General features: G+C 29.8%; 1 protein-coding gene across 1 annotated transcript in view; it reads right to left on the bottom strand.

Moving 5' to 3' along the window:
• Positions 1 to 6,670: 6,670 nt before the first annotated feature.
• Positions 6,671 to 12,651, bottom strand: part of LOC142323331 (uncharacterized) — a 44,823-nt gene continuing 38,842 nt past the window's right edge. The window contains exons 10-11 of the mRNA XM_075362816.1: positions 11,325 to 11,441; positions 6,671 to 8,164 (exon numbers count right to left, since the gene is read on the bottom strand). Coding sequence (XP_075218931.1) covers positions 8,073 to 8,164; positions 11,325 to 11,441 — 209 coding nt within the window. The 3' untranslated portion in view covers positions 6,671 to 8,072. The remainder of the gene's footprint in view (positions 8,165 to 11,324; positions 11,442 to 12,651) is intronic.

Below are 12,651 nucleotides of genomic sequence, written 5' to 3' on the forward strand. Positions count from 1 at the left end.
AGTTTGGCTATATAATTTTGAAACATCCAGTATACGAGGTCTGTTCCAAGAAAAACGTAGACTGTTTGAATTCCTCGGGTCCAGTTGGTTCCAGTCAAATCCGCTTGGTGTCGGCATGTTCGTACAGATCAGCTGATTACAACACAGTTTTTTTATTACAAATATCATTATTGGTTGCTTAGCTATGCGATTGTTTGTGAAGTGTTTTTTTTTTTTTGTTTGGCAGATTTTAGAATAAGTGACTTCAACAAGCAAAGAGTTGCTGTGAAATTCTGTGTTAAACTCGGAAAATCTGCAAGTGAAACGTTTGATATGCTCAAGACAGCTTACGGCGACGTTGATACGAAGCATGCAACGTGTTTTAAGTGGCATGGACATTTTAAAGATGGTCGTCAGTCGATTGAAGACAATGAGCGTCCTGGATGTCCTTCCAAATCAACTGACGACTCACACACAGACAAAATCAACATCCTGGTTTGGGCAAATCGACATCTGACCATCAGAGAGCTTGCTAAAGAGTGTGGGATGGGATATCAACTGGATCATGTTACAAGATTTTGACCAAAAAATTGAAGATTCACCGCATTGCTGCAAAATTTGTTCCATGCCTGATGACAAACAACCAAAAAGCCCATCGCATTCAGGCTTGTCAAGAATTGCTTGAATGTTCAGAAGAAGATGAAAAGTTCTTGTCGAGGATCATAACAGGTGTATGATTATGACATCGAAACAAAGGTTCAATCGACCCAGTGGGTAGGTGAAACATCTCCCAGACCAAAAAAAGCTCGCCAAGATCATTCCAACGTGAAGGTGATGTTGACGTTTTTTTTATGCTCAGGGCGCAGTCCACCATGAGTATCACCCCTAAGGCTCCAGCTCCACAGTGAATCAGACTTACTACACTGAATTTCTCAAACATCTGCGGGACGCCATCCAGAGGAAAAGGTCAGAAATGTGGAAGAGTGGCGACTGGGTTTTTCATCACAACGCTCCAGCCCATTCAGCCCTCAGAACGCATGAGTTTTTGGCCAAACACTCGATCACTGTTCGTCTCCACCCAGCCTACTAACCTGACCTTGCTCCTCGTGACTTCTTCTTGTTCCTCAAACTCAAAAGACCTTTGAAAGGAAGAAGATTTGAGACAATTCCAAGATTGAGGCAAATGCGACGAAGGAACTGAAGAACATCACAAAAGTGTTCCAGGACTGTTTCCAAAAGTGGAAACGCCGTTGGGATAAGTGTGTGCGTCGGGGAAGAGAGTACTTTGAAGGGGACCCAGACAAGTAACTTCTAAATGAAGTACATTTTGTTTTTATGATGTTAGTCTACATATTTTTTGAACAGACCTCGTACATACAGTTTCGATCTGAATATTTGCCATTTGGCTACATGATGGTCAGTTGTATTTAAAATGTCTTTTTCTAGAAATCTTTATACCAAAAAAACTTCATAATGATGCTATGGCATAAAGAAATTTGTAACAACACTAACCAGTGGTACATTGGATCACAAAGAAGGCACAATAATAATATTAAGTAAAATATTCAGATATTGATATACTCTATCAAACGCTAATCAACAAAGAATTTATACCTTTTCATCAATCACATGATAAAACCAGTAGTGTTCCTTAGTAAGACAGTAAATTACATCTATAATGAACCTGTGGCTTCAGCCATTGGTATTTTACTATACACTGTTGATATTTTTTGGGGTTAGCGACTAGCAGTTGATGCCATTAGAAAGAAAATAAAGGACAATAAAAATATGTTATTTTAATATAGAAAAGAAACAGTAGCAAACCTTAGTACACTGACAGGTTATAAGTGCCTTACTGAACATTTTTACTGAACTGGGATACTTCTACATACTCTTGTTACATCCCCCATGTTAACAAACTTGAAATTTTCAGATTCGTTTAATGCACTTCCTTTTACTCAACTCAGGGAAAACAAAAGATAAGATCCTCAGCGGCGTCTCTTGTCAGTTTAGTTTATTTTATACTATAAGGTTATATGATGTCAAAAAAAAACACAGTTCAGTACTTAACATCAGAAATATAAATGTCATATCAGGAAGGAAAACCTTTCATTTAAATTTTGTAAACACAGACATGTTTCTAGCGTTTAATTATCTTATCACAGCTCCTGACAAATGTACACTGATGTACAAATAGTCATGAAATACGATTAGTGGTTACAGAATTTATTTCTACTTGAAGCTGATGCTGTTGTATTCAGACAAGAACTTCAAGATTGCTACTGAAGATAGAATGTGTTAAAAAAGGACCTTTCACAAGGATCTCTTGTATTTTAAGTATTTTCTAATAGCAGAAAATGGAAAAAAAGAAATACCATGAGAAATTCAGCAAATGTATGTGTACATACTTCTTTATAAATGAAGATTATAAAACAAACTATTCTTGAAGCTTATTTATACTTTTTTTAAATATCTTACACTGCATCAGATAATCTTTTCTACTAATATAATACTTACTTTAACATAAACGTTTTTGCCCACTCTTTTAATAAATACATACACTTACAAATTATACACACATTTGTGTGAACTTACACCAAACATAATATTTAAATTAAAAAATACAATATTAACATATATACATATTTACATAATAGAAATATATATGTACAAAGTATAAACGTTTTAGGAGAAAAAGTTAAAACATTATGTAATTTTTTTTATATCAACCTATATTTACTCGAACAATCTGTGTCAGTAATTAGTCAAATTATTGTTGCTTTTAAAATAATTTTAATGTACTTTATATTTTAAACATACCTTCCACACACAAGTAACCCTCCTTCAGCACCAGTCGAAAAGTAATTAACTATTAAAGAATTAAAAAATTCTTAGCAAATTTCATGTAGAACACAGGTTATTTGTACTACTTTGCAATATCCTTACCTTTTTTATCTCTTTTTTTATCAACATAGATGTTCTTACCCCTACCTGATACAGGAAAAAAGCTATAAGAGGTATTTTTAATTGAAATGAATTGAATATTCATCGTCATGGTACAGGACATTCTGGAATGTAAAATAAAAGATCCTCCACTAACAGAGGTGACTGGGTTGTTTTTTTTTATCAAAAACCTTGAAAGAAACCTGTTAAAAACGATACTTATTGTCAAAAAATAAAATTTCAGTAACTTTATATCTTTAATAAAATACACTGAAAATCTTACAATAAAATACAAATTAAGATTAAATTAAAAAGTACAAAACATATTTATCTAACACATACAAATATATTAAAATTAAATTTGCTGATATTATTTATAAAGTAATCAATTTAAGAGTATATCACTGTTTTTAATACATGGATACATTTACATAATGAATAATGTAAAAAATATTGAATTTGAATAAAGGAAATTCATTGCATGGGAGTTGGAATGTTTGTGAAAAACTGTTGTGAAACTATATCTTGCCTGATTCAGTGATTCAATACAATTGTCGGTGTATGGTGATGCATTTAAACATTTTAGTACAGTGTTGTGATAAAATATATTTATCAACTTAAGAAAGAATTTTTCATCATGGGCTCTTACGTTCAGTTCATAAATAAATTTACTGAAAAGTTTACAGAGAACAAAAAAAAGGTTTCTGAGAAATTACTCAAAAATGTTTACAGTATGTATTTTGTTGCGACAAAAACAAATCAGGAAAATATCAGTTTTAGTAGAAATAATGAATAAAATGTAATAGTGAACTAAAGTTTATCTGGCTTACAGTTGTTGGAAAAATCGCTGTACTAAAAATAAATATTAGTAATAAATATTTTATTTGTCGTAAAAGATTAATAGTTTCAAAGATTTGCTTCCATCAGTTGTGCTTGAGATAAATGAAACAACAAATGAGAAACTGAACCACAAATATTGTTCAGCATTTTGAATCTGTATCTTCTAGAGCAAATAACTTATTAGAAGATGTGTGTCAGTTAAAGGAAAATGATTCTCATAGTACATCGGTAGTGACCATGAATATGATTGATCTGAAGGAGAAAGTGGAGAAGAATGAAGAATGTTTGGATAACATGAAAGCAGATATGGAGTACGTGACAGATGATCTTAGTGAAATATCTAATAAAACACACCAAATATTAGAATTAAATAACAAAGTTTTTAACCAGTATATAACAGAGAAACTGCATAACATTGAATGACAAATAAAAGAAAAAGAAACAATTAACATTTGCATAAAAGTTTACTGCAACTACACTTTGAAAATCAATGAAAGTCATTTTGGAGGAAATTTCTGATTAAAAAAAATTTTTTGGTTTCACAAAACTGTTCAATATTTGGGAAAAATAATGCAGAGGCAATAAGATATCTGGTCATATCACTTTCACTTTGATATCTGGTCAAAGATTATTTCAATTACTGCTAATTGTAGAATTCAATTAGCAAATCCTTAAAACTATTAATCTTTTATGACAAAATATTTTGTACTAATATTAATTTTTAGTACAGAAATTTTTCCAAAAACTGTATGCCAAATCACATGAAATAGTCACTTATTGTTTTAAATTGCTGAAGTTTAGTTCAGCATTACATTTTACTCATTATTTCTACTAAAATTGATATTTTCCTGTTTTATTTTTTGTCACAAACAAAATACATACTGTAAAACTTTTTGACTAATTTCTCAGAGACTTTTTTTGTTGTTGTACTCTCTATGAACTTTTCAGTAAATTTATTTATGAACTGAACATAAATAATCCAGCATGTAAATAATAAGTTAACACGGGTAAATTCATGTTTATCAGAAGCTACAAATCAAACATCTGAGGAATCTATTAGAAAATTTCAGAAATGTTTATTCTGATCTTGAAGTTACTTAGAGTAAAGCAAAGGAATGAGGTACATTAATTAATATTGTGAAAGATATTTCTAATATTAAAAGACTTTAAATACTTTATTTATTATAAGTTTTAATTTATTTTTAATTTAGTTTCATTTTGAATACTGTAAGCAATCTTAAAAGCAATGCGGTTGCTGTTAAAATCAATCTAGAAAAAAGCAAATTAGAATTTAATGATAAAGTATTCTAGAGTATTTCAAATCTCAATGAATTAAAAGATCAGCTGCAAATTTCGTGTGATTTTGTTCCAAACTGTTTTGCATCTATTCTCAGATTTATTGATATACATGGATACAAGTGAACATCGACAATGGGAAAACAAAAAGGAATTGTATAGAAGCCTTAGAAATGTGGCGTTAGAAGAGCAAGTTGAGAATGGTGGTTAAATAAAATCTGAAATGTCTTCATACAACTATTATTATTATTTGTCTTATGGAAAATTTATGGTAGAGAACAGAACATGAAAGAGGCATGTAATAATGAGAAGATAACATGAAAGCAGATATGGAGTACATGACAGATGATCTTGGTGGAATGCCTAATTAAACACATCAAATATGAGAATTAAATAAATAAGGTTTTTAACCAGTATATAGCAGGGAAACCATAACACTGAATGACAAATAAAAACACTTTTGAAGATCAATGAAACAGTAATTTTGGAGGAAATTTCTGATTAAAAAAGGTTTTTTGGTTTCACAAACCTGTTCAATATTTGAGAAAAATAATGCAGAGGCAATGAAATGTATCAATGAAACAACTCAAATGTAAGAAATGTAGATGCAGATTCAGTATACTGAACATTTGTCTTACTTTCATTTATCTCAGATGCAAATGACTGAAGCAAATCCTTGAAACTATTAATTTTTTATGACAAATAAAATATTTTATACTAATATTTCTTTTTAGTACAGATTTTTCCAACAACTGTAAGCCAAGAAAATGCATGTTATTTACATGCTGGAGATTTAATTCTACTGCTAATTGAATAAGTTTTAATTTATTATTGTTAGCACAAAGAATATTTCTTCTATTTGTGCTATGAGAAGCTGCTTCTTTTAAGAGTGTGATAAGACCAGACATCTGTCTTAAATTGTGTATTCTTTCTTTAGTATGCTGCTTTACATAATCACTAATCACCAAAAAAAGTTGAGAAATTTTATTATATAATTCTTCATTAAAAATTTAAACAATGGCAGAGAGGAGGAAATCTTGTAAAGAGATGTACTAGGCTTGTGGGCCATGAATTAAAATATACAGGTTTAGCTAATTTGTGATGGAAGGACATGTAAAAGGTAAAAGCTGTAGAGAAAGACAAAGATTTGAATATATGAAACAGATAATTACGGATGCAGTAAATATGTTGACGACTAAAGATTAGCACAGAACAGAAAGGAATGGAGAACAGCATCAAACCTGTCAGCTGACTGATGACTAAAAAAAAAGGTGTATATAATTATTATATTGTACTTAGACATGAAAATAGCTTTTCATTTTATTTTTAATTTTTGAGTTGAAAAGATATTACAATATCTCTTTCACATAAACCATCCTAAATAACAATTATTTTTATGGCATTAATTACAATTTCTGTTTCTAAGTTTCCTTAGCAGAAAATATATGAAAAATTAATCTATAATTAAAAAAAAAAAGAAATGTAATTAATTTTCTCTATTCCTTAGAGGTTTTACTTCAGTACAATTCTTTTAGTAATAACATTCTACTAATAGTATCATCAATAAGAATTCTGAAGTTAAGTGTTGTATAGAGAATGATGTATGTATTTTTCAACAAGTAAAACTAATATTATTTGGTACAAATACAACTTTATTAAAATTTCAAGTACATAAAAAATAGTAACAACTTTGATCAATAATCATTAGAATTAATCTCTATTTTTTTTAGTCATCTTTTTTCGTGTTCAAAAAAACACACACCATTGCAGCACAAACATGTAAGCAATATACAACCATTAAGTTGCAGAAAGGTATTTTATTACATCTGCAGTATACAATAGGGAAACTTCATAGATTAATGTGAAGAAGTAATAGTGGCACATATTTAAGTACTTATATTTATAACAAAAACCAGTAAATTTTTTGGAATCATATTATAAGTTTTACAAACAGTTTCTTTGTTGACTAATGATACAGAATTATATTTAATATTTTGTGAATCAAACTATAAGGATCACAATAATCAATACGTATTCAAATAATATCAGTCAAATGGACAATCAATTATTATTATTATTTTTTAAATAGTATCTTATGTAATGAAGAAATTAATTAAAATATCAATTTTCAGAACTACTTTTGCAGACATGGAACAAAACTCAAATAATGACTAAAAAAATTTAAATAATCACACATTAAAGAAACCAAATATAAGTAGGTGAGAAATTATTTAAAACTGATAATAGCAGAATTAGCAATAGATGTGATATAAAAGTGTTTAGACTTTCATAAAAGTGTTTATCTTCAGTGAACTTAAACTTCACTTTATTATTAAAAATAAAATATAAATAAAATATTTATGATCAATAAAAAATATAAAAATTTAATTAAAACCTTAGTTAATTATATAATCAATTATTTAATATTATTAATTGATTTGATACAAGTATCAAATCCTTTTATTGACTCTGATACATAAATATGATTCAATATATGTCTTATAGTTGTTACATTTTCTTCCTTTCTTTATTTATTTAGAAACACATAATTTAACCAGTTAGGACAAAATGTACATTTTACATTATGAAAAAGTATAGCAAACATAGCTAAAATATCATTTTTAATAAAAGAATTTAAAAGCTGTAAATTTCAATTGTCAAAGACCAATTCAAATTTTAATCATCCTCTTTTTTTTAATAATACACAGATTATTCGAGCACACATCATTAATAAAGGATGAATAATGATGATACAATAATGACAATGATAACTATAACAATAACAATAATCTTTTTAAAATTTTAATTTACACAGGTAACAACAAAATATTTTACATTCCTAATTAACAATTTAAAAATAAAGCGTATAATAGTTTAATTTCATTTATACAATAAAGAGATAAAAACAGATTATCTCAACAAATACTTTTTGTAATAATAAGCTATTTGAAAACATAAAGGTTTCATATTGATTAAGTCTCACAAATTTAAAAACTGTTTTCAGAAGTTCTTATTCACAAGTACTGCTGCTGTTTTCTAAATGGTGGTGACTGAACAGGACTTGTAGTTGATACATTCTTCAAGGATGTGCCTGGATGTTGCTGGGCTGTAATCAAAAGCAGTTTAGTTAATAAAAATTATAAATAATATTTTCACACAAACAAAAAAATATATTTTTTTTAAATTTTTATTGCTAACATTGAATTTTTAATCATCTGTCAAAAAATAACAGTTGAAAGGATTAATTCACCTATCCAAGGGAAATTGCACTTAGATTCATTAATTACGCAGATTCACAGCAACAATTTATTCGACATTATATCCATTTAAAACTAACATTAATTCAAATCCTTTACATTCCAGATACTACTACCTGAAATTTTCTTATATACGAGCTTTAATAGAAAAATATGCAGGAGTTTTAAATGTCCCATGCTGTATAAATCCAATTGTTACAAATTTTTTGTTGTGTTGGTACACTTTTTCTTAACGTGTTTACAATTGTAGCCATATTGGATGCTTAATTCATTTTTGCCTGTTAAAAAAGGTTATACATGTTTTGGTAAGGTCGATGATTTTTAATTTGTTGAAGAAATGGAACCAAGAATTGGCATTAAATTTTGCTTTGAAAATGGAATAAAGTGCAGCATAACATTGGAAATGTTGACGGTTGCTTTTGGTGATTCTTTTATGAATAAAACAAGCATTTACAAGTGGTACAAACATTTCAAAGAAAACCATGAAGACATTGAAGATTATGAGCGCCCTGGATGTCCCAGCAAATCAACAACCTGTCGTCAATAAATTGAAGAAAATGATTATGGACAATTGCCGAATTACTATCATATAGTCACTAAGGATTATTACCTGGAAGTTCTATGCCATCCGCATAAAGAAATATGAAGAAAACGAACAGATTTAAGGCAAACAATTCATGGCAATTCCACCACAATAACTCTTTGCAGCTGCCCACTCATCACTGCTTTTTTGTGAATTTTTGGCCAAAAATAATACCGTTATGATGCCTCAGCCTCCATATTTGCCAGACATGGCCCCTTGTGACTTGTTCCTATTCCTTAAGCTGAAAAGAACCATGAAAGACAATGTTTTGCCAACATTGAAGAGATAAAGACAGAACTGCTGAAGAAGTTAAACGCCATATCGGAAATTGCATTACAGAGGCACTTTGAAGATTGGAAAAAGCACTTACACAAATGTATTATATCTGAAAAGGAGTATGTTGAAGGTGAAAAAATCAATGCTGATGTAAAAATAAAAATTTTTTTTGAGAAAAACTAAAATTACGCATATTTTTTTTATCTAACCTCATAGAGTAAAACCTTAAACTAAGACTGGTCAGAGTTTACTATCTGCCTAAAACCAAGAATGTGTTGAATAAAAAATAAAAGCTTATAAAGATTTGTGGCTGATACTTGAGTGGAAAATTCTGCCTCTTTGGAAAGGTTCTGCTGATATGATAGCTCCTCTCCAAGTGGATCATTCCCCTTATCCTTGGGTATTATATGGGGAAATGGATCAGCCCTAACACTGACCCCATCTGCACCCACACTTTTACAGCCTAGAAGCTGCCAGAGTAGCTGTTTCCTTATGAGGCTTTATAGGCTTGAATAATGTTTTCAGTCTTGTCTAAAATTACAGAAATGGCTCAATTATTGACTAAGATGCTTAAAGGATAAAGTCAATCCTTCTAAAACTTTAATTACAAGAATCTAAAAATCTAGGAGAATAAATCAAACTGAACTGATTTTATTGGACATTTCATTAAATTAAAAGAAAGAGTTCATTGCAAGGTATTCAGTATATAGTTGTCACTTGTAGAGCTGAATATCACCTGTAATTTGGTGGGCTTGACATGCTGATAGGCAACAATTTATTTGACTCAGTGAAGAAGGCAATGGGGAACCAATTCAGTCCTAACTTCCCCAATATCCTCAGCATGAAATACTTGTATTCTTAAAAATGGCTGTCATTTTTGGGAATGATTTGTTACTCATATCAGTTTGCCCACAACAATTACAGGTATACCACTTAACATAAACTAGCACACACAGGTAATTGATGTAAAGTTAAGCTTTATATAAATAAGAGGTATAAGAGCAGAAATTAGTACAAAAGAAAAATCAGTTGAAATTGAATAGTTAAAGAAGTAAACAATTACAGCATAATTATATATGAGATTCTCTTATAGAAAACCAACAGCAGATCAAAAACCACAGATAATGAGAGATATGTATAACTACTGGATGAATACAGAAATCATAAAAATATAAAAAAAATGATGAAGACAGAAAATTATATTAATATAAACAATGAAAACAGAAAGTGCAAAGCAGCAAAGAAAAAAGAAAGGAAGCTAAATGAAGAAATGTAATGAAGAGTACGATTATAGAGAAAATATAGCATAAAGAAAAGTTTCAGTGAAGTTTTTACATTGTAAATTTTACATTTTCACATTGTAGCAGAATATTAATTTTTTTTCAAATCTTTGACGACACAGCGCTTTAACCATAGAAATTGTCTTTGTAACTGCAGAGACATATGAGATATGCTGACATTCAAGAATGTCGCTTTTACATTCAACAATCACTATATCCATGACCCATTTTCGCTATCATAACACTTGCACCACAGCTTTGAGGTCATGACATTTTCAACTAATGCTTTTGTGGGCAGAATAACTGATCACACTTCTTATTATTATGTATAAACATAAAGTCAAGTAGTCACTGTTGAATTATCTACTTAAGAAGAAATGAGAATTTTGATTTGTGGTTGTACCTTGTGATCAAGATTTTTAAATACATGACAGTTTAAAATATCTCATTACATAAAGTATGTTAGAAAAAATTAAACAGGGCACCATATTTTCTGACTTTCTTTTATAAAAATGGATGTATGAAGAGTGCTTTCCCATGCATTACTAGGTGTTTTCTGAGTTGAATAAAAAAATAAACCATAAAACCATATAAGCAATGCTATGAAATTAAAACTGAAGTAAATCATTCTCTATAATCTAAGCAACTATTTTAATATAACTCCAACTTCAGACAACATAACCCAAACAGTGCTACCTTATGTAAATTTTTATATATTCATTTGACTTCTTCAATAAGATCTATTACTGTACTTAAGTTCCTGGTTTGTTTAACTCCTGACAAGTGTATGTTTTCAGATTGCTTCCTAAAGCTTCTCAATCACTAAAAATTATGTCAGCTAAATAAATAATATTAACAACACCAGTTTACCTCCCAAACTGCCAGTTACATTCTCTGGTGTTTTGTTATATTCTCCAGCTGCATTAACACCTTTACGCTGATGCAAAGCCTGCAAGGCTGCTTTCATAAGCTTTGATGAACTGCCACCTTACAAAGATAAACAATTATTAGGCAACTTTAATAATTATAGAATTATCCACTAGTTTAGGCTAATTAATTTAGAACAGTTAAGATTTGTAGTTATTGATTACCTCTACCAAACAACTTCTACAGTACCCACTTTCTTGGTCAGAGAGTTAAGTATAGCTAAACTGGAACAAAATTATTCTAAGTAACTATTGAGAGTTGTATATACTGATCACATCTCAAAATCTACCTCAACATAAAAATTTAAGTTACTGGAACAATTTTAAATTATTTTGTCAAAATAATGCTACAAAAGTGAGTCTTATTAAAATAGTAAAAAATATGACTGGGATTTATTAACTGGAATTTTTTAAACCTATAAAAAGAAATATTCATTTTTCAACAGTTCTACTGGCTACTAAAGAGAGTAATGGCAGTCAATTTGAAATATAGATATAGTTCATAATTCACCCTAATACTATATTTTTGTTTTTTTTTTAACCCACATTTCTCTGCACATAGGTGATTGGGTGAGAATATTATAGTTTATGGCAGCAATTAATAAGTAAATTAATATTTTTATTTGCTTGTTATCATTACATAAAACTGAAAATTCAGCGTATGCTGACTGAATTAATAACTTGTCATATATAATTTAAAATAAATACAGTTGCTTATATGAAGACGAGTAAAAAATTATTTACACTTTTAGCATAACACATCTTCAAGGTTATCATACTGCCTTCTTTGCAAGTGTGCTTTGGAGTTGGTACGACTGCAGTCACATGTGCGAATTTGATCCCAATCATATCACTGGCCTTTTGGCTATTACAGTGTAAACATGACTGCTCTGTTAGCAATTTGCAACAAGAAGGAACAACGAGCAGTGATTCAATTTCTCTGATCAGAGGGTATGAAAGAGTCTGTAATTCATTATAGACTTTTAACAAAATACAGGGATAGTGTTCTAGCACATAAAAGTGTTTTTTTGTGGATCAAGAAGTTTTAGAGTGGCCAGATGAATGTGACGCACAGATAGGGAGCAGGATGTTCATCAACCTTCACCAAGGATGACAAGATTCAGCAAGCTTGAGATGGTTCTGGCGAATAGGCAAATTACCAACAATGAGGCAGTGTCTTCTTTGAAAATCAGTCATGGTTCTACCCATCAAATCATCCACAATGGGCTTCACTTCTATAAAGTCTATTGTCAAAGAAAGTGTTGTTATTG

The sequence above is a fragment of the Lycorma delicatula genome, chromosome 4 (genome assembly GCF_047948215.1).
Source record: "Lycorma delicatula isolate Av1 chromosome 4, ASM4794821v1, whole genome shotgun sequence".
Lineage (NCBI taxonomy): Eukaryota > Metazoa > Arthropoda > Insecta > Hemiptera > Fulgoridae > Lycorma > Lycorma delicatula.